The sequence below is a fragment of the Dermochelys coriacea genome, chromosome 12 (assembly GCF_009764565.3).
Source record: "Dermochelys coriacea isolate rDerCor1 chromosome 12, rDerCor1.pri.v4, whole genome shotgun sequence".
Taxonomy (NCBI): domain Eukaryota; kingdom Metazoa; phylum Chordata; order Testudines; family Dermochelyidae; genus Dermochelys; species Dermochelys coriacea.
The window spans coordinates 20,861,450-20,884,863 of NC_050079.1; the positions used below are offsets into that span (position 1 = coordinate 20,861,450).

The following is a 23,414-nucleotide window of genomic DNA, read 5'->3' on the forward strand; positions in this document are numbered from 1 at the left end:
AGTGAGGATGGCATGCCATCTGTCTAATAGTGACTTTTCAAGACAAATGAAAAAGTTCTGTCTTAAACCTTTCTGTGTGCACTATTGGTTGTAGATACTCCCATGGCTGACAGTGACACCAGGGAATTAAACTAGAACAATAGAATATCTGTGAGCCATTATTTTCCATTAAACATGTAGATTGTCATTTTAGCAGCCAGAATTGGCTTTCATGTTATTTTCATGTCTTCCCCTTCCCCCTGTTGATCTAAATTTAACGGATATGTGGAGGATTAAAAAGTCTTGTGATGCCAGTATTTCATTACTGACACAAGGAAGGGTCTTGCTATATAAAAGAGGTCTCATTTAGGATATGTACTGTTATGCAACCTGCCCATCTAACTCAACACTTGCATAGTGCATATGCCCTGATAAGAGTCTGCTCAAATTGTAATTGGCACAGTGCCACCTTAACAGATGTGTATGAGTGTGTGCAGCCAAGAGAGCACGTTAGCAGTGTCTGTTAGGGCAAGATCTGCTGCCTAGATTATCTAAATTGCTATCTAGCCTGATTTTTACATGCCTGTTGTTAGGGGATGTGTCACTGTTACATCATTCCTAGACTGGATTAATTTCCAAAAATAAAACACAACTGTTGCAGCCAGACATGGAGATACTGGGCTCATTTAAATCAAGTGAAAGATGGTGGAATGCAGAAAAGCATCTTGTAGTCCTGTCAGGGAGAGTCTCCATTTGGACACCCTTACAAAATAGGCTAAACCAAGATTTGCTGTTGTGACATCCTCTTTGCACAGGCTAGCGTCAATGAACACTGCCGCACAATGGCATACAAGTTGGTTACCTTTCAGGAAGAAAGTTGAGGTGGTTCTGCAGAGCTTGGGTAGTTGCTAGTTGTCATAGTGCTTATTTAATAAGGTGTGCAGGAGCCATTACTTGTCTACCTGCAGATAACACATTGTGTTTTATATTCTGTGCTTGTGTCTTGTGACGATAATGTGCTTTTCCTCCACTTGACTCAAGAGTCACCAAACAACAACATTTTACTTTGGTCTGTTATCGTTTCCATAGTTTTGCACAGGTAGGATCAGCGTAGAATTATTCTGATAATAAAATGTCGGTATGGGAAGGAGATCCACTATACTGCTCAAGGGATTAGTAACGTGAAGTCTTGGACCACCAAGTTGCTCTTTCTAATGCATTCCAGATTGATAGTGACTGAAAGGTATTGCCATCAGATGGCTATTTGGTGGCCTTTTTGAAACAAATTGGTGGTTGCTGTCCAGACTCTAGTGAACTGGTGTCCGCATCCTAAAAACCACAGTTGCAGTTGATGCCATTTTTGCTGTAGAGAGACACAGATTTGAATGGAGCGGTCCCTCCTTCTCAGAACTAAGGCACAGGGGCAAGGTGCTTTAGGGGAAGGTGGCATTACCACTACTAGTGTTTTGCCCATTTTTGTGGAAAAATAGAAAAGTCTTCACTCTAGGGCTCTTACTTGGACATGTGCTTGCACAAACACTGACATCTCTTTAAATGTGTTTAAAGAAACAATCAGCATCACCCTGCAAGGTGTCTAATAATTAATATTTTAATGGCTGGTGTTTAGGAGATATTTTGACTGAGGTAATTAGGCTTTTTTCATAAATAATGGCTTCTCTTTCTTTGTCTTGCTCTCAGAAAAGAAGCCTTATTTTGAGTTGACCCACTCATGGCAGCTTCTGGTTTAGCTCTTCACTGAATAGGGCTGACAGTCCAAGTCAAACCTCTACAATCAGAGGTGAATGAGCCCATAAGACACGAAATCCTGTGCTGGCTTACAGAGGCTCACTATAAGTCAACAGCTGTGGAAATACAGGGTATCTGTAGCACCAGTGGGAAAAGCATCTGACAACCCACGTTGCTAGGCTCTAACTCCCCATGCACATTGCAGATTTGTCCGAGGGTATGTAGTAGCTTTTCACAAGGAAAACTAGAAGAGGAAAGTGAGTATGTGTCCCACTAAGAAGGGCTGTTCCATATGCAGAAGTACAAATGCTCCAGGTACCATTGGTTGCTGATGTAGTAGCTGAGCAGCAGTAACTGGAGATCTATTTGCCTGCATTCCTGTCTGAGCTAAATTCCAAAATGAATAGCTAAACCCAAAGTTAGTGAGAGGGTATGTAAAGTTTTACACTATGACCATGCCACCTCATTGCTACACAGCTCTAGATCTGAAGCTGGTGAGTGATGCAATAGGCAATGCACCCAGAAGGGGTGTGCATATCTTTTTGTTTGGGAAGCCTTCTCACTGTGCCCCTACTACCTTCTTGTCCAACTACACACTTGCCTTTCTGGCTCTTCAGTCTGTTCAGCATTCACTGTGCTGTGGGATATCTTGTTAGCATAGTACTAATCCCAATTTATTGGAAAATGCAAGATTGGGACCCGTAATGGGTAAAACAGCATGTGAGGATATGGCATAACATGGTAGAAGCATCAACAGGCAGTAGAGGAAGTTTACAGACCATCAAGAAAGGTGTGAACTGAATAAAAGGAAACTGCACAGGAAAGGGAGCAAATCCCACTAAATATGAACTCAATAAGACATCTGTTAAAAGTGTTAATATAGGTCACTGCCTTGCAAACCCTATTGCCTGAGTGGATCCAGGGGCTTTAATGCAACTACTCATCTAAATAAGGGTTCCCATTACTGGGCCCATATTAATAACCTGTAAAGCAGTAATTAATTATCAATATATGTTTCTTAAAATATTATTGACCAAACATACTGAGTGGATTTTGATGGAAAGTAGTCCATTTACCATAAATAATACAGTATCTATTGTAGAAAATATTTTAAAACAAGAAAAACATGCGTGTTCATGGTTGGCTCTGTGGGAATATTGCCCTTTATTAAAGGAAATGCAAAGTGTGACAGATGAGTGGCAGAAGTCAGTCTTTCCACTGTAGCATTAACTATCTGTCCCACATACCTATTCCGTTTAGCAAAATTACACACATCTTCTTATGATGTTCTGGGTTTTGTAAAACACATTAATGGCACTATATAAATAATGTATGTCCAGTTATTTGCACTTTAAAAATGTGCACAACATCATTAGTAGAATGTTTGTAATGCCATACGCCCCAAAACATTTTTAGTTATAAAAGACCTAATCCTACTTCTCATATATGATGTGGGGTTTTGTCATTGAATAAAAGCAGAAATGGTCCCAAACACAGGGTATATAGTTGCTATCAGTTTTTAAGATGAGCTCCTATTTATTTCAATGGGCTGTTCAGTGTAAAAGTTAATGACATGATATGGGCTACTGTATGCTGGATAATTTGGGACGACCCCTGTTCCCAGTGCAAAAGGAGTTTTCCCAATAGTTTCAGTGTAGTGGTATAGGGCTTCCTGTGTACTATACTTCAACAGTTTTAATTATAGAGTCAATTGCTGCCTTCAAATGTGCTTGCAGAGCTCTTCAGTGGGAGTCCCACTCATGCATTCAAGGACAAAAATGTGGTCCTTTTTATCTTCTAATTGATTTTAAAGTGGATTAAATGTGGCTGTTTATAGACATTTTCTAAAGGATAAGTAGTTCCATTTGACAGACTCAGATCTAAATGGGAAATCCATAATATGGGGCCTGTAGGCTGTAGCAGGGGTGCTGGAACAATGTTTAGAGTGGGGGTGCTGATGATGGAAACCATGTATTTGGTATTACTACTTCAAGCAAGAGGGGTGTGGTAGCACCCCAAGTTTCCCTAGTTCCAGCATCACTGGCCTGTAGTTAAAAATAGCATGTAGTGCAAACTTCTGATCAGCTTTGTAAAGATAGAAGAGAACAAATCCAACGTTGTTGTAAAATTGTTGCATAATATATCAAATATTAGCATGTCAAATAGAAGATTATCTGCAATATTTAAACTAATATATAAAACAACAGAGCTGTGATCTAATGAGATTTAGAGAGATTATTGCTTTCCGGCCATAAAGGTGGATTATCTAAAGTATTTAAATCAATATGGAAATTGTTACTTAGGCTGCAAGTAAGGCAAGCCATACTACTAAGATAATCTTTGATAATAGTCGTGTTGTAATACTTGGGGTCATCTGTATGAGCCCCAAAATACAAAGAAGACCAAAAATCAACTCAATTTAAAAAATAAAAGTTAAATTAGAACTGTAAAATAAAATCAGGCTAAACAAGTATAACAACATACAGAGCATTAATATTTTCAGAAGTGCATCTATGTTTGACTTTATTGCACTGAAGTAGCATTTAGTGGCCCTATGTGTATCAGGGCCCCATTATCTAGGGATTCTACATTTGTCTATAAAACTGTACAGTACAAGAAAGTCCATGCCCCAAAGAGTGTACAGTCTAAATAGACAAGGCAGACAAAGGGTTGAAGGGAGAAAAGATCAAGTGATTTGCCCAAGCTGTGGCATAGCTAGAAATGCCTCCTGAATTTCAGTCCACTGCCTTAACAAGACAAACCTTACTCTCTGATTAAGTGACAGATGCATATAATCTACGTATTTATCTCCTGAAAGACAAGTCGGCTGCATTGTTTGCACAACAGTCTTGTAAAGAATGTCTAAAAGGGGCTGCCCGTAAGCTATGTAACACATTATGGGGTAGGTGGGTCCTTCGTTTTGCATGTTTCAGTGTTACAAGGGGGTAATCACCAAAAATGTGTCCCATAATTTATGGATTGCCCCAAATACGTGCCTATGTACTGGCTTTGGGGCCGATTTTAGACGAACCTGTGCTTTGAACGTAGATTACAAATAGGAGCTTCAGAATTCCCTTTTATTTGCTTGATCTCTAGTCACAAAGTTCTGAAGAAGAAGCTTTTAAATAAAATAAACAAAGATAAGAATGTGGAACAAAAAGCTATTCTCCATTATGCTTGAAATGCTCGGAAGTATAGTGCAAAACTCAAGCCTGAATGCAGAGATGGATTGATCATAGTAGGGAAGCAAATGAGTGCAAAAAAAAAAAAAGCCTTTTCTGGCTGATGCTAAAGTAATCCCCGTTTGTGCCTTCTCTGTTGGAGCATATGTTCTGAGATAATATAGCCAATGAAAGCACCTAATTCTGTAGTCGTTGTGCATGCAGAACTACCAGCTCCATTGGAGGGGAGTGCATATATGTAGACAGGCCTTGAGCTGGGTTGGGCCGTGGAGCCACAAAGTTTGGATCAGAGAATCCACTGAGGTGAGGAAGATGATGTGAGAGGATATTAGGGCCTGCTATGGGGACTGGGAAGCAGAAGGCGTGTTGTCAGAACAGGGAAGTTAGAGTGCTATAAGCACTTAGATTTATTGTGGTAGCCCTTTGTTGTGGTTTGTTGGAAGCCCTTTGTTCTGATTGGATTTGGGCTCAGTTTGAGACTGGAATTGGGGACACAAACTACAGCTTGGGTCTAAAGCTCTGCTGAGTCTAGTCAGGCTCGGGCTGGTCTGATGCATGTCAGTCCAAAGAGTTTCCAGTGGAGCTAATTTACCTTTATGCATCAGTTTTTCATACAGTAACTTGGAAAGGCAAAACCTTGTAACTTTTTATATGGCTTAGTTTCCCAGCTCTCCAATATCTGCACCTGGTGCTTTCAGTGAGATCACACACCGCATTCCAAGAGGCTGACTATTGCCATTGCACAATGTAAATGAAATCTTGGTCATATCGCCTTTTTCATATACATGAAGTACGATACCAAGATACATTGGTCATAAATTAAATCAGAATAAGCTCCTAAATGTCACTGAGAGATAAAAGTGCAAAAGGAATTTCTCATTAAATACACATCGCTAATGTTTTAAAAGCTAGGCATACTAAGGATTCTCTTGGTTTCCAGTTAGGACAAGTGAGGTCAAGTGCTTTTTTGTAATGTGATATTGATTAGTTCATAGACTGGACAAAAGTAAGAACTCTGTTGCAATGTCTTCAGCACAAATGAGTTAGGCCAGGCTAATTATTGTGAAAAATATTATTTATTTGATTAGCTCTCACAAGCAATGCAAAAGTATACTAGCCTATGCCAGACTAGAACAAAGAAAGCTAGATGTTTATTTATCTATTTTAAAGTATTAAAAAAGTAATGGAAACTGGGCTCCATTTTCTTTTTAAATGTTTGGAGAGCCTTATCTATTGTGGACTACATTTTCAAAGAGCTTTCTAAATTCCATTTGCATCAACAATAATTGCCCATGTATCCATTTATGAGTGAAAAATGGTCATTTGGAAGTCGAAAACTATGTGCCTAAATGTCCATCTGTGTACCCAAGCATATAAGTTGCATGGCTTCTGTGCATGCAAACAAGTACACTTTGCAAATTTTGAAGGTACATGTCCGGTGGTTGTTTTGCAAAATCAGTCTCTAATGTGTAGAACTTGTTCACAGTCAGTACTTCTTGCAAGAGAAGCTGGTAATAGATAGTTGAGGACTCCAGTATATTGGTATAGCGTTAATGTATTCATTTTTGGGGGGTGGATTGTATTGTAATATTTAATATTGTATTCTCCTAATCTTTAAAGTCGTACACTTAAAATACTTTATAACACCAGCATTGGGAGCCAAGAATGTAATAAGCAAACCTAGTTATAAAGAAGATTATTATAGTGGGGTTTGTAGTTGAAAAGCGAAAGTATGACAGCATCTGCTAGAAAATGAGTCTGATAATACTCCTATAAAGACAGTAGTTTGTCTTTACTTACCAGTCTGGCAGGACTGTGTTAGTAATAAGATGGCTTCATTATAGGTTTTAATTTAGCTCTGTTAAAGCAGTGAGTATTGTGACAGGTTCACAATTGCTATTTACTATGTGTTGTTAAAATTAGATAATGGCAAAGCAATTCTATGTGCCAATAATAAAATGGGGGTGTCAGCAAAATAGTATTATTTGTCACAACAGCAGTTAACAACCAAGTATTTTGTGTTGGTAGGCTGTCATCAGTTGGGAGGCAATTGTATTAACAGGAAAGTAGAGCAGTTTGGCAGAACAGCAACTGTGTTCTGTGGAAAAGCTGGTGTGTTTGCAATACAGAGCTTATTGTGACCCAGTCAGAGAGAAGAAATTTAGTTATGATGTCAAGTGGTTACAATAACTTGCCGAGGCCTGCCCATATATTTGCATAGATTAGTGGTATGAAGCAGAATGTTCTTTTTGAATGTGCTAATGACAGGTGTTAACCTCAAGACTAATCATGATTAGGATAGGATTAACAATTAATTTGATGCTATTTTATGTCTATCCATATCTTATGCTTCCAAGTGCTTCTAATCTGAATTCTAATGTGTTTTTTTTTGTTTTTTGTTTTTACTTTTTTCCATTTCACATAAAAAGATGGCATTCACTGTTATCCCTCTGCCCACACTTTTTCCCTAGCAAGTGTCTTGTTGGCTGTTTCTATAAAAATTATATTTCATAGTTCTCAATGGAAAGTGTTACAGCAACTTTCTTTTAATCCAGAAGAGGATGGTGGCTGTCCTTTTTGTCAGATTCACCAATGGAAAGTGTGTGTGCTTGCACACGTGCACACACAAACATTTATGAATATATATGTATAGACAGAGGGAGAGTGATCTCTTCTGCATAGAGACTGAGGTTGCAGCTCTTAAAATATTTACTTTTCCCATTTAGACTGGGGCCTGAGATTTCAAGACTGCTCCTGAACTTCGCTCTGTCTTATTCATGTAAAGTACTCGGCTAACACACCTAATACTTATTCTTTGACCTATGAAAGGGAGAGATTTATTCTCTGGAAAATCCCAAAGTAAAAGTACATTGACTTCAGTAATTCAGAAACTTCCAGATTTAAATGCTAATTAACAACATATAGGGATTTCTCCTGTGAAGTCAAAGCTACTTCACTGACAAGTGTTGGACCCATGAATGGTAAAACCTTGTTTGCTACCTAAGGCCCCACTCCACTGAACACTTAATACAGGGCATAGCGTTTACTACTAGCTTACTACAGTGAAGTTAAATTGTCATCTTTTGCAGTTTTGTTGTAAGCCTTACAATAGTTGGTGTTTCTCTTGAAGTCCAGCTCCTGGAGTCATCTGAATACATAAATATCCCAACTTTCACTTTAAAATAGTTTCTAGCTGTCATGGTTGCAGAGAAAAGTTTGAAAATGTGGCCCGAGTGCACTCTTAAAAACCAGAAGGCAAGTAAAACCCCCCAAATGTACTGTTGATACAAAATCTCATTTTTAAGTCAATCTCTTAATTTTGGGATGCTGACTCATTATTTTTGGATGTTTGGAGTTGGCGCTATAGCAATGTGACTATTCACAGAAGGAAGCACTAAGCCTAGTAGTAAAGACTGGGTCCTAATTTCTTAACATTTTAACAACTGCTAATGTGGTAATTTATTCTCTTTTATATCTTTTAAAGCTTATTAGTTGAAGATCAATCTTTCACTAATCTCACTAGTCTTTCCTTTTAAAAAGATAGCATAGTTTATCCCACATTATCAAAGCTCCAGGGGGACATTATTGTTCTGTTAGCATCTTAGGCATACTGCTATAGGAAATTCTATAACTGGCGCACATCCACAGCAATATATTCTTATCTGATTTTTGGTGTCTTGGTTCCACATCATGGAGACTTGCTCACGGACCAGAGCAGCAATCTATTATATTAATTTACCATGACGAAGATCCTGACTGCAGACCCCGGAAGCGGAACTGTATTAGTTTATTTAAATTCAGACTGGTATAATAGTATTCTGGCTGTATAAGCTAGAAAGAACAAATTACCATAGTTTATGTGTAGACAGACATTTCTCTGCTGGGCTTTGTGGGTGCAGAGCTCAGACCTGATTCAACAGTTTCCATAATCAAATGTTGGTATTTATGAGAGGCAGAATTAGACTTTCCTTAAGACTGCTCTGTGTGACAATTCCTGTCCTAAGTGGTGCAAGTGGTTTTTGGGAATAAGAGCACACTGATTCCTTTAAACATGCTCTTCTGATCCTTCTTGAGACTTTCCCTAGGAGCTCGGCTCTCCCAAGTTTATGATTTGTAGGTATCCATCCTGCCATGGAAGAACAGAAATGCTGTCTTGATTTTCTGCTCTCTTCCTTATGTGCATTCCAGCAAATTTACCAAACGCATTAGTGTAACTTCCCTCTATTAAATATAACCATTAACAGTAATTAAACAATAGAAACAATGTGCTACATAGGAACATAGCAGTTGTCCTACTGGATCATGCTACTGAGCTATTTACTCCTATAACCTCTTAAAAAGTGTCCAAAACCAGATGATCCAGCAGAAACTGTAAAAATCTCCTAAAAGGATGCTTGATGGGCCTCTGTACCATATATATGTTTGGAAGGGATTGTCAGTCCTAAGCTTTTGAAAATATTGTATTTGGTCCTAATAAATTTTGGTTGTAATGAGCTCAACTGTAATCAGAGATCCATCCACTTTTGATAATTGTGGTGGCTTACAGAAGATATATTATACTTTATTTCTCCATCAGTTCCTCAATCTGTCCTATGTAGCCCCACAGGCGTGCAAACAAATTCTCTGCCAGCAAAACATTGTAATGCTTTAGAAAATAAACATTGAAGGAGCAGCCTAACATTGCTTCATGGCACAAGCTCACAGATTTCCCCCATTGCCTCTCTCCTCTCCTCCCTGCCTAATCTGTTTATATACTTCTAATGCATCCATAACGGTAGTATTTAGCTCATAGTGATGCCCCATATTTAAGGCTGTGAGTCTGTCACAGAGGTCATGGATTCCATGATTTTCCCTGACTTCTGCAGCAGCTGGTGTTTAGGTGTGTGGGAAGGGACTCAGGGCTAGGGGCAGGGGATTGGGGGAGGGGGCGCTTACCGGGGGTTGGAGGCCTCCCTGCAGCTCCTAGGTGGGGGAGAGGGTCTCTGTGCCGTGTGCTGCTGGCACCTGCAGGCTCCGCCCCCCGCAGCTCCCATTGGCTGCGGTTCCAGGCCAATGGAAGGAGCTATAACAGCCAGCGCTTGTGGCGGGAGCAGCGTAGGACCCCTGCCTTCTCCACCTAGAAGCTGCAGAAATGCAAAGCCGGATAGGGATCTCGCCAACCCTCCCTCCCGCAGCACTAGTCTTTTATCATGAAAGATGAACTTACAAATGTAGAACTATGTACAAAAAAAACCTGCATTCAAAAATAAAACAATGTAAAACTTTAGAGCCTACAAATCCACTCAGTCCTACTTCTTGTTCAGCCGATTGCTCAAACAAACAAGTTTGTTTACATTTACAGAAGATAATGCTGCCGGCTTCTTGTTTACAATGCCACTTGAAAGTGAGAACAGGTGTTTGCCTGGCACTCTTGTAGCTAGTGTCGCAAGATATTTACATTCCAGATGTACTAAAGATTCATATTGTCCCTTAATACTTCAGCCACCCTTCCAGGGGACACACATCCATGCTGATGACGGATTTTGCTTGATAACCATCCAAAGCAGTGTAGACCGACACTTGTTCCTTTTCATCATCCTGAGTCAGATGCCACCAGCAGAAGGTTGATTTTCTTTTTTGATGGTTTGGGTTTTGTAGTTTCCACATCAGAGTGTTGCTCTCTTAAGACTTCTGAAAGCATGCTCCATACCTCGTCCCTCTCAGATTTTGGAAGGCACTTCAGATTCTTAAATCTTGGGTCGAGTGCTGGAGCTATATTTAGAAATTTCACATTGGTATCTTCTTTTCATTTTGTCAGATTTGCAGTGAAAATGTTCTTAAAATGAACATTTGCTGGGTCATTATCCGAGACTGCTATAACATGAAATATATGGCAGAATGTGGGTAAAACAGAGCAGGAGACATACAATTCTTCCCCAAGGAGTTCAGGCACAAATTTAATCAATGCATTTTTTTTAACAAGCATCATCAGCATGGAAGCATGTTCTCTGGAACAATGGCCGAAGCATGTGAGGCATATGAATCTTTAGTGCATCTGGCACATAAATATCTTGTGATGCCAACGACAACAGTGTCATGTGAATGCCTCTTCTCACTTTCAGGTGACATTGTAATTAAGAAGTGGGCAGCCTTATCTCCCATAAATGTAAACAAACATATTTCTCTTAGCGATTGGTTGAACAAGAAGTAGGACTGAGTGGACTTGTAGGCTCTAAAGTTTTACATCGTTTTGTTTTTGAGTGCAGTAACAAAAACCCCTGCATTTGTAACTTGCACTTTCATGATAAAGAAATTGCACTATAGTACTTGTATGAGGTGAATTGAAAAATATTATTTCTTTTATCATTTTACAGTGCAAATATTTGTAATAAAAATAATATAAAGTGAGCACTTTAAACTTTGTATTGTGTGTTGTAATTGAAATATATTTGAAAATATAGAAAAACATCCAAAATATTTAATAAATTTCAGTTGGTATTCTATTGTTTAACAGTGTGATTAATCGCGATTAATTTTTTTAATCACGATTAATTTTTTTGAATTAATCCATGAGTTAACTGTAATTAATCAATAGACCTACTAAAAATAGCTGTGACTAAAATGTAGCCGTATCCATATTTCATATAAAAGCAGAGCATTCATCAAGACACCAACATCTTCCACCTCTGAAGGAGCAAACAAAATAAAAAGGTAACTGCTTCACAGATCTAACTTTTTTTTTTTTTTTTTTTTTTTTTTTTTTTACAAAAATAGGATTTCTCACCAGTGTTGAACATATACCTTGTTCATCCCTATACACAATCTCTGCAAAACACTCTGTATCCTCTCTAATCAACCTCACCCCCCCATGTTTTTCCCTAAGCCAGCACCATAGTACTGTGACGGATGAATCTCAAAATGTTTTTTTTAGATAAATACTGAATAGTCCAGATGCTATTTCAAACCTTATCTGACCTGCCAGAATCTTTGGGTCTGTGCAATTGGCTGGAAATATCATTAGAATAATTTTTCTTAGGCCATTTTTGTACTTCTTGTATTTTTCCATTATAACTAGAGTATTGACATGATTGATAAGTACAGTAAGGCTATGCTGACATTCTCAAATGGATTTGGAGTAAGTTGAGAGGGGATCTGGGTGTGATTGAAGAGACTTAAGAGGATGATGGAATTTTGCAAGATCTCCCAGGACTGTTGGCAAATAAAACTAACTTCCATTTCTTCAAGGAGTTTGAGGCATAAATGTGTGGGCAGCTGGGAGGGGCATGGGTGGGGGATGGACTTTTTACTCTTTCAGTAACCCACAAAAACAGAAAATAAGAATATCCTTCACTCAAACATATCTGAGGGTCTGTCAGTGACCTGGGAAACCACAGCAATAGGCAGAAGACGGGAGAGAGAAGGACCACCACTCGCATCCTCTTTCACAGCTGCATAGTATTGTAAATCCAGTCTGATGTGAAGTAGCTTTCTCAAGACACCATAGTCATGGAAGGAGATTTAAAAATTCTAAGTCATAAGCAGAAGTGTGCAACGGGTGAGAGACTCATTACCATCACTACTTCATGCTTCATCCCAGGTGGCTCAATGTGAATTCATACCATTCAGTGGTTTAAGAACATGTGGGAGAACAGCATTCTATCAGCCAAATCTAGGCCCTGATTCTGCTTCTGGCTGTACAGTGGCTCTTATCTAGGATGTGCAGGGTCCAACTGTGCAGAGCCAGTTGGAAGTCAGGACTTTAAACCAGTGGAGTGCAGAGAGTTTAGTAGCCTTGCATGAAGCTTCATGTTACCAAAGGCTGGGAATAATTTTGTGACAATGGAGCATCTGCTTTTAACTAGTGGTGTACGAGGATTTTGCTGGAAGATTGCATTAAGTTAATGAGTGATACAGATAAATCCCTTGGCACCACACTGAAAATGTAGTGCTTCCCAAGCAATAGTGAAGCTGGGATACCAGCTGTGGGGTTGGAACTTTCAAAGACTCAGTGATAGTAAAGCAATATTGTGCTGATGTCAATGTACATATATAAAGATGGAATTAGAGTGTATTCAGCTTACAGAATTACTTCTCAAACTGCAAAGTCATTCAAATGTAGTGTAGCCCATTACTGTGTGGTGTAATAATTTAATTAAAGGGATCATGTCAAGTTAAAATGTATGGGCTTCATTTTTCTTTTCATTTACACTGGTGTGAAACTGGAGTAATTCCAGTCATTTCAGTAGACTTACTCCAGATTTATATTAGAGTAAGAAAATAAAATCAGACCCATTGTATTTGGTTTTGTTACTAATAACATTTTAAATCATCAAAGTGAAAAAATTGTTCATAACTAGTTCACTTTCCTCATTGATTCTGTTCATCTAACTTCTGCATTTCACTCAACTTGGACACTGAAACTAGACTGAACAATTTAATTTTTTGATTCTAATGCTATATCTGTTTCCAGCATTTCAATGGAATATTCAGACTCCTAAATAAAACCCTCCATGCTGCCGTTTAAAAATAATTAACACTGATAGTTAATAACTTATAATAATTTATCTGTATTAATTACAATAGCACCTACAGGGTCAGAACCTCACTGTTCTGGTAATGACAATCCTTAAATAAGACAGACCCAGCCCAAAAAAGAAAAGAGGAAGGATGAGAGGAAGGCTATTTGGTTCTGAATTTTTTGACTTTGTTTTGTTTGTGAGAGTGCTTGTAGTGGTGTTGGACTGACATCCTGGAAAATAAAGGCCTCTATTTCTGAGTCTACAGCATAGGTACATAAGTGACTGAGATGCAAGTTCCGTACTAATGTGTGTCAAGTGTGGCCTACAGTGGCTGCTTCTGGGGTGAAAGAATAATTCCGTCTCCACAATCCATTCAGTCCTTGACCTCTTCAACAGTGAGTGCTGTTTACATGTACTGTGTGCAGTGTAATAACACGAGAGGACTCCATGCTTGTGAAATTAGAGAGAACTTTTTACAGAGATGCTGCAACTGCAGCTAGCATTCAATATGTGCACACAGACTAACTTCCTGGTGCCTCCTGCAATCCGTGCTCCTCCCTACAAATTACATGCAGTTTGCTGCATCTTTCCATTCAGTAATGTTTGTTGCCTCTTCTGTGCAAGCATTTGCTGACTTGCTGGGACCAGCGGTTTCCAGTATGTAGCCCACCCATGGGAAATAGCCTTTACTGGCAGCCCACTATGAGGCCTGTTAGGCCTCATAGTTCTTCCAGTATAGTGGTCTTTGAACCAGTCATCTTCTTTTTTGTTTTTGTTTTTGTTGGTGGGGGACTTGTTTCTACCCTGTTGCTGCTTTTATTCTGTTGGTCCGCTGTATTTCTGTCATGCCAGCACATGTCTGAGGCTCGTTATAAATCCACCTGGTCTTCGTCTTGGCCCTGTCTGGGTGTGCCAGCTGTCTGCTGCTACTCTGTAGTTGTCTTGGGTTTCATCTCCACTGCTGAACTGAATCTGTAGCTACCTCATATGATGCATATCCCACTATTATCTTTTGCCATTGCCTTGTGTAGCTCTTTGATGGTTGGACCCAGCCCTGATTGTCTGTGTGTAATGGCTCAGATCCTTGGTTCTGTTGTTGTAGCAGGCTGCTGCTTAGCTTGGCATTCTCTTAAGAGCTTCTTGTCCTGGCAGTTGTTCCTCTGCTGGGCTGCCCCTCACAGGAAGCCCTATCTTGGTCTTGGTCTTCGGTCCCTGTGCTTGGCAACTGATGGCCCAATATTGCCAGGTAACGACCCTTTCTGATCTGTTTTGCTTTTACCATTGGTCTCTTTGCTGCCTTTACTACCCACTCTGCCTTCCCATTGCTTTGTGTGTACCCAGGGGAAGACATTTTGTGCTGAATCATTTGAATCCTGTTGCAGTGTACTGTGGCCTATTTGTCTGAGCATAGCATGTCAGGTATGCCAGATGTTGCAAAATGCATGTTCCGTTGCCTGATCACAGTTCTCCAGATTGTCCAACACACAAAAATTGGAGTGACCTACTGTGACCTTGTAGTTCCTTTCATTTAAAAGTGGACAGGTGTGTTCTGACCTTTTCCCAGCATCAGGCTGAGATTTCATTAAATTGTAGAGTCTCCTCCAGTTGTCAGTCGCTGTGCTTTCTTTGCACATCTTGCTTTGCTTCAATGTGCTCTCTCAAATGGGCATTCATGTCTGGCCAGTAGAAACTCTGCTTGGCTCATCTCAGGTACACCTCCGTACCCAAGTGTGAAGTGTTTCTTCGTCTCACAACATCAGCTCTTAATTTTGCTAGGATTATTGCTTAGTACTGGTCTTTTGAAATTTCACATTTCTGTTTTGCAGGAAACTTTGACATTTTGAAATTTGTTTTCATTCCAAATTGGAATATTTTGAAAATTTCCAGCAAAACAGAAATTCAGAAGAAGAAGAAGAAATGTTTTGAAAGCTTGTTTCAAAACAAAATTGAATTTTTTAAACTATTTCATTTAAATAAAATATTTGATATTTTTTATTTTTACATTATTTCATGACGCAACAATAGTTGTAGTATAGAGTATGTCATGTTCTTACATGTACATTTGCTATATTATGCTTTCTCTTTAAACCACAAGTAATTAAATAGATTTTTAAAACATCAAACTTTTAAATATTTAGTTACATATGTTTGTATGATAGCAATAACATAAAAATAGCAAATATATATCTAAAAATAAAATTAAATTTCATCTTCCAAGTGTCTGCACTACAGAAGTAACTGCATAGAGACAGATACCCCGGTCAGGATCATCGGTACAGTAGTTTGCTACTTTCAAATCTGGATTCAATCCCACAGTTCTTTCTCATGACTAAATCCTGAAAATCTGGGTCCAGGTACTGCTCAGTTACACCTAGGCTTGTCAAGTAACTTGTGGAAGTAAATTAAGGGTCATCCCACTGACTTCAAGGGAGATACTTAGACTTACACTGATGCAACTGAAAGCAAAGTTTGGCTCACTGAATTCAAGTAGCCTGTAATAATTGTTAAAAGCAGTAAGGAGTGTTGGCCAAGCTGAACAATTTGCTATAGCGGATCTTGTAAATTTAAAGTTTATTATATATAGTTACAGATGATGGTTGCATGGCATAATAAGAGAAATCCTAACCAGATGCTATTGGCCCCACTTCAGAATACCTGTTAAAAGACCAAATTTATAGACGATCAATTCTTAGCTGCTGTTTCAAGGGGATTTTTTCATTTATTAAAATTCTCCTTTTTCTTTTTCCTTAAATGAACTGTAGCTACCCTAGAAATCAAAGTCCTGTTTATTCACTGAACAGGTTTGATGCCAGCAGCAGCAGTGCTCCTTTACCCAATCTTAGATTTTAATAACATACAAAATGTACCAGGGCCAAATCCTCACCTTAGTGCTATGCAGGTGTGGAGCTGGCTGAGCACCTGTGCCCTGGCAAGCTTTGCATAGCCATCAAGAGCAGCCACCTGCTTCAGAGGCAGAGTCTTAGGCTTCATTGCAGATGGTCATATACAGTAACTGTGGCTCTTCTGTGAGAGATGATGAATCCTATATGCCCTAGTTCAAGGGCTGGCCCCTCCAAAGCTGTTAGAGTGGTCCAGGCACGAGATGAGGCTGACAGTTTGGAAATGGTGCTGTCAGCTGGAATTCATGGTACCAGTGATTTAGATGCATATAATAAGTGTAGAGATGTTGAAGTGGTCATGTTTTTACATATATATTGGCTATATTATACTTGCTCTCTAAACCACAAAAAATTAAACAGATTTTTTTAAAACATCAAACATTTAACTAGTTACATCTGTTGGTATGATAGCAATAAGAACAAAAAAAATAGCAAATAGAGTGGCAGTAAAGGATGTGGTCGACTTAACAGCTTCTCTGGTCAATTTTAACTTTGCGTTTTCTGACCTTGATGCATTTATGTCTTCAGACATCACTATGTATTAGCATATACATATTTGTGCACGGACTCTTTTTTTAAGGAAAAATTAGGAGAACGGCTATTGATCATATACATCAGTAAACACATTATACATGGGGCTGATCCTATAACCACTGGCATTCAAATCTCCTGTTGCTATAAATGAGAATTTAGAATGTGTGTAATATGCAGGCTTGGGCCCTTAGGATCCAGACCTGCCAAGTACTGAACACACTCAGTTCCCATTTGGATCAGTGCGTTTCAAAGACACTTGGAAGTTATAGGAGCCCTTCAGCACCTCAGAGGATTGGGGTCACTGTGCCTTTATTTCAATGTGCACAATATATTAGTGCCAGCAACTGCAATATGATAGTCTGCATTTATTTGACTGAGTTTTAACTGTACTTGGTCCCTCTGTTGACTTCAGTGTTCCTGTATGTCTACAGGCTCATACGTAGACGTAAACTGAGCCCTGTTTATGTGAAATGCACAGAGCTCCAGACATACCGACATGAAAAGAATGTCTGGAGTGGGAACTCTTCCCCGTAGTTATTTCTGAACTATATTCCTTTCTACATGCCAAAGACCCTTGTCCCTAGACCTGCCCCGGGCTTCTCTAAACAGAACATTTGTGAGTTTTATATAAGCATAGACACAAATCTGGAAAACATATTGATATAAAAACTTCCTTACGTTTGCCCCTCTTCTTGAATGACCAAAAGGCCAAATAGAATTTTAAATAACTTTTCCACCTTCCCCAAAATTATTTTTCTTAGGGCAAAGAACAAGCATGAGAAAGGTCGCTCTAAAGGGGGAGGGAAGAAGAGAGGCTCTTACACCAGGTAATCCCAGTCCCAACTGTCAGAGCAGCCTTTGGAGTCTGTTATAGGGACATATCGGGTGTCCAAAGCCATTCCTGTATACCGGTTCCATTTGTCCCAGGTACTGTTACTCTGGCTGGCTTGTCACAGGCCTTCATTGACCAGACAGTTGGAGCAGGATTATGACTGGGAGGGAGGGGGTGATGAAGAGGCCCACTGCCTTAACAGAAGCTCCTTGAGGCAGTACAAAGAGAGTGTCTGCTGATACAGCCTTCAAAAGTGTTAACTATGCACTCTCCCCTGCATGGAGGTAGCGCCATTGGCGCGTGCAAGAATTTGGGGGTGGGTATCATCCCACCTCCTCCTTGCCCATTTTAGGGGAGTCTGGAAAGATTTGCATAGACAACACTTAAGAGTCCTTGTGCTTTCTGAGTGCAAGGACTGGGAATGTACCCAGCCCCTCCAAAGGGACAGAAAGGCACAGATTCCTTGCACCTGACCGTCACATAGCCCTTTGCGTTTCCACAGGACTGTCATATGCTGACCCTTGGAGAACTGAGTTACATGTTTCCTATATTAGGCTCATTCTCTGTCTCATGAAGTTTAGTTGGTTTAGATACACAGTGTGACCCTTTTCTCTTTTTGTGAGCTGTTTTTTCCCACTTGTACCTTCCGCCTCCCTCGCAGCAACACACAATTATAGGACAGAAGTTGACCAGGAAATACCTTTTAGATCTTGAGTTTATACAGCTATGCCATGCTTGCTGTCTTCCCTCCTTTCACACACATCTCTAATGCCCTTTAAAAACAACTTTATTAATTGCTTCTTTTTCTGCCTTAGTTAATTGCATTTGTTAATAATTTTCTGTAAAAAATTCCTTTTAATGCTCAGCTATTACTTAGTTGATGGTCCCATATACAAATGTACATGGAAGACTTAAATTAAAATGCCAGTAACTGAAGGCAAGCAGCATTCATGCAAGGTGGCTTCTCATAAACTCATTGGAGTCTGGAACCTAGATGGTATGAAAATTAATTCTTAATAACATGCTGGCAGATTTGTGATTGACTATTTTGCTATTGAATAGTAATATATCTCTGCTGGTGAGGCAAATATAGGCAAATATAATTTGAGCAGTGGTGCCTTGTTTACAGAAGAACATTTCCAAGTATTCCCTTTAATTGAGCCACAGAACGCACATGGAGAGACTCACAGTGCATGCAAACCTGTGGAATAAACCCAGACTAACATTTTCATAATAGGTTATATGAAGCTTGGCTCCTAAATTAAGTGGACTGATTTTTTTCAGAGATACTGAGTGCCTACAGGTCCCATTTGAAGGTTTCCTCTCTGCAAAGTGACTGTAAATACAGCGCTGGATAGTTCCCTGTTTGTCTCTCAATGACTCCATAACTAATACGCTTGGTGGTTTACAAGTGTAAAGTTGTTTCTTCCGCCAGCCCTGCAAACTCAACCTGGGATCTGAGGGTCAAGCTGGGCTCTTTCTATCTCTTGCATTATCTCCAGTAATAAAGCTTCCACAGAGTAAACTAGGACTTCAGCTACACTTGTGCAACCCCCATTGCCTTCCAGTTATGGCCTCCGTGACACCTGTGCAAGCCCATTGCCTTCAGTAGGCTTGCATATCTGTAACTGATTGGCAGTTAGTACACAGGCAATTGATGATGCAGACAAATCCAGCTCACATAGTCTCAGTTATGTTGGCTCTGAAGCAGATAGGATTCTGAATAAACAAAAGAAGCAGATCTGCTGAGGAAGAAGGTACCATTTTTCACATTCACTTCTCAGAGAAGAACTGAGCTGTAAAGGGTGTGGAAACAACCATGGTCCCCGCACAGCTCTAGGAGGTATTGGTCCCCAGTCACAGTGTGTCTAGAAGCTTCTTCTAGAGCAGGGCACCTCTACGCTACCCTTAATAGGGGATTGGGTCTTGTGGCACAGTGTAAACTTCTTTCTTTTTAATGCCGGTAGCTAATGAATAGAAAATAAACTTGTATTTTATCACATTTTTAGAAATATTTCTGCGCAAACTCTTTGTTATGATGCATGGAAAGGAGTTGGCTATGGGAAGAATCATTTGCAACCTCTCTACATTGTTATAAAGTTAAACATTTAACTTGTAGACTCCCTATATTAGAAGCTCCAGCACTTAATAGTGCATCCAGCAGCTATTAAGGCAGAGGAACACACTTAAGAAGCAGTAATGCCTAAAGCTGATAGTGGACAGCAAACTAGATATGAGTTGGAAATATGATAAAATAGTAGGGAGAACCCAGTTTTGATCTACAACATAACAACCTGTAGCTGGGCAGTTATACTCCTTGGTGCCTCTGCTGACAATAGAGTTGCCAGGTGTCCGGTTTTTGACTAGAATGCCTGGTCGAAAAGGGACCCTGGCGGCTCCAGTCAGCACAGCTGACAGGACCACTGAAAGTCCAGTTGGCCGCAGCAGCTGGCTCCACGCAGCTCCCAGAAGCGGCCAGCATGTCCCTTCGGCTCCTAGGCACATAGATGGCCGGGGGATTCCACGCACTACCCTGTCTGCAGCACCGGTGCAACCCTGAGCACTGGCTCTGCAGCTCTCATTGACTGGGACCTATGGCCAATGGGAGCTGCAGGGGCAGCGCCTGCAGATGGGGGCAGCACATGGAGCCCCCTGGCGGCCTCTGTGCCTAGGAGCTAGAGGGACATGCCGTCCACTTCTGGGAGCTGCCTGAGGTAAGCGAAGCCTGCACCCCGAACCTCTTCCCGCATGCCAACTCCCTACTCCAGCACTGAGCCCTCTCCTGTATCCAAGCTCCCTCCCAGAAACTGCACCCCCTCCCACATCCCAACCCCCTGCCCCATCCCTGAGCTCCCTCCTGCACTCCAAACTCCTTGGCCTCAGCCCAGAGCCCCCTCCAGCACCCTGAACCCCTCATTTCTGGCCCCACCCCGGAGCCCGCACCCCCAGATCCCAAACCCCCTCCCACACTCCTGCCCCAGCCCAAAGCCCCCTCCTCCATCCCTCATCCTTGGCCCCAACCCAGAGCCCGCACCCCCAGCCAGAGCCTTCACCCCCTCCTACACCCCAACCCCCTGTCCCAGCCCAGTGAAAATGAGCGAGTGAGCGACGGAGGGAGGGGGGATGGAGTGAGTGGGGGCGGGGCAAGGGTGTTCTGTTTTCTGCAAGCAGAAAGTTGGCAACCCAGCTGACAGCAGTACTCCAGTACTCTCTCTCTGACTCTGGTGAGAAAATACCTTGTGCACTAATTCCAGGGTTTTATCCTCTCTGTGGACCAGATTCTAATACAGTGATCCCTACAGTGATAGCCCCTGGATCAGTCTTGCTCACATCAATGAGAACACTGGTGGAAAGAGGCACTACTTCACATAAGGGCAGCAGAATATGCCTCTGTATGGGTTCTCTCTAGTGTAAGAATCTTGGTGCTAATTGCAGAAACACCTCCCCTCCCATTCACTATCACAGATCACTTGCAGTCTGTATAACATCCTTGTGGCATCTAAAGCAATTTCTTACATGAAAAAGTCATATAGGAAAGTAGGTAATGCATTTTTATCACTATCTTAATGTGATTGAGCAGATGGAAACCAGGAGGGGAGCCAGCACCATGCAACCAGCCAGCTTTCCACAGGTCACCAGCAAGTGGTTCACAGGCTCCAGTTTGAGAATCCCAGCCATTTTGAGCTCTGGGCACTTTGTTACTGGAATGATTTAGACAAATGGGGGGGAATTTAGAGAAGAGCAATAAAAAAGAGTCAGGGGTTAAAATCTGACTTGCAAGGAATGATTTAAAAGAATTAAATATACTTGGCTAAGGGACAATTACCTGGGAACATAACTGTTTACACCTTTTGAATATTTGTAAACATCACAGGGAGAAGAATTATTTAAGGTAGCACAAGGTAATAGATATAAGACATTTTATCGGTATATGAGAAAATTCTTCTTAACTATGAGATCTACTACACTGTGAAGAAGTCCCAAGAGTAGGATGAAAGTTCCATCACTTGTTCCGTCATTTAAAACTAATCTGGATAAAGCCTTTGAGACAATACTGAATAAAACAATCTTGCCCTTCCTGGGATTTGGACTAGATGACTTTAATAGATCTCTTCTACATCTGACTTTTCTAGATATTGCTCTTTATATGTAGAAAGTAAACAAAATGCTACGGTCTTGCTGCCTCAATTCCAAACAAAACTGGTACATGTCTTGTTGATCAAGGAATATTGCAGAGTACAGCCACAGCATTTGTCATTTTCTTTTAAAGTGATGGGTGGTTGATACCTGTCATCTGTCAGGAAATGGTATAACGGATTAAGGTATATTTATAGAAGTCTCGATAGCTGCTATACCAGATGCCAAGTTTAGGCCATACCATTAGTAATGCATAATGAAATGACCTAAGTGAGAGGCAGGCTTTGGGGAATAAAGGCATTTGAGCTGCATAGCTCTAGTATGTGATCTTACTATTAAAATTAAGCTTCTGGCCTCTGACTGAAATGATGAAAATAAATCCTCCTATATTCTTCTATATTAAGAAGCTATGTTGTAACACTTTTTTAAAGACAGGATATTAATTGCTCCCTCTCTCCCCTTGTCTTTTTCTTTTCTAGGTACAGGACCTATTTATGCTACAGACCCACTTCTATATATGTTCCTGTTAATACTGCATAAGCTTGTACACTTATTAGTAAACCACTGATGGACTATTTTATCCAATATTCCTAAACCAAACAAAAAGGAACCTATTTAAAAACAAAACAAACCCTTGATAAGAACTGTAGTTTTAAAGATGGACAGAGACTGAAAGAAGCATGACAAATTGTACATGGGGAGGGGGGAACATATTTTTGGGGACGTTACACAAAATAAACCACCTAAAATAATGAATCTAGTTTCCAGATTATATGGTGTAAAGCCATGCTCTGTGCATGGCACCTATGATTTCTCTATTTTAATGTAATATTTTTTTTCTTTTCTAAACCTTCCCTCTGACTATTCATTTTGCACGAACTGTTGAGCAGTTATCTTTATGATAATATGTAAAGATGTTGAGTCAAAGCCCTTCTAAAGAAGGGAAATATTTTTAGTAGATTATTGTGTTTAGGTTTTCTTGGATTTCCTTTTTCTGTTTTTTAATTAAAGTAAATTATTTCTTTTTGAGACATTTTGATTAAAAAAGGCACATCTTACCATAATTAATATTCACTGTCCAATAATATTTATTTTTAAATAAAGATTGGAAGCAAGGTAAGACATTTGTTTATAAACTGTATTGTATATTGCTGAATAACAGTTGAATAAAAAGATTTTGAAATAATGTTTCTGCAACTGTGTATGAGTTTTAATGCCTTTATACATAGACAGCACTGAACTGCGACATGTATTGTGTGTTCCTCCTTCAGTCACAATTCATGGCTGTTTGCCTGCTTTCTGAAGCACTCAGAACATCCAAGAATCTTGCTATCTCCTGCCTGTTCACAACAAGCAGGGCAAAGGAATGATGATGCAACATGTAACTGTATATTAAATCTATATCAAAAAGGAATCTAGCGCCAGGTGTGTTAATATCTGGTCACAAAGCAGAGATTTATTTCACTATGCTGATAACCTCAGTCTGGGGAAGCTGCTATATTATGCAAAGTCAGAAGGACCATTAAACAATATGGAATTTTGAAGGTAGGTTAAATTTTGGGTGTATCCATTTTTACAATATCCTTGCAAAAACAGTGGAATGAAA

The 23,414-nt window shown here is 40.0% G+C and overlaps 1 protein-coding gene across 2 annotated transcripts in view; it reads left to right on the forward strand.

Annotated features, from left to right (window-relative positions):
• VSTM2B (V-set and transmembrane domain containing 2B) overlaps positions 1 to 22,988 on the forward strand; it is a 32,180-nt gene extending 9,192 nt beyond the window's left edge. Inside the window, exon 6 of one of the 2 annotated variants that reach the window (XM_043494989.1) lies at positions 22,288 to 22,988. In XM_043494989.1, the coding sequence (XP_043350924.1) occupies positions 22,288 to 22,376 (89 nt within the window). In that variant the 3' untranslated portion in view covers positions 22,377 to 22,988. The remainder of the gene's footprint in view (positions 1 to 22,287) is intronic. The other variant, XM_038368376.2, reaches the window with a different exon arrangement.
• Positions 22,989 to 23,414: the final 426 nt, after the last annotated feature.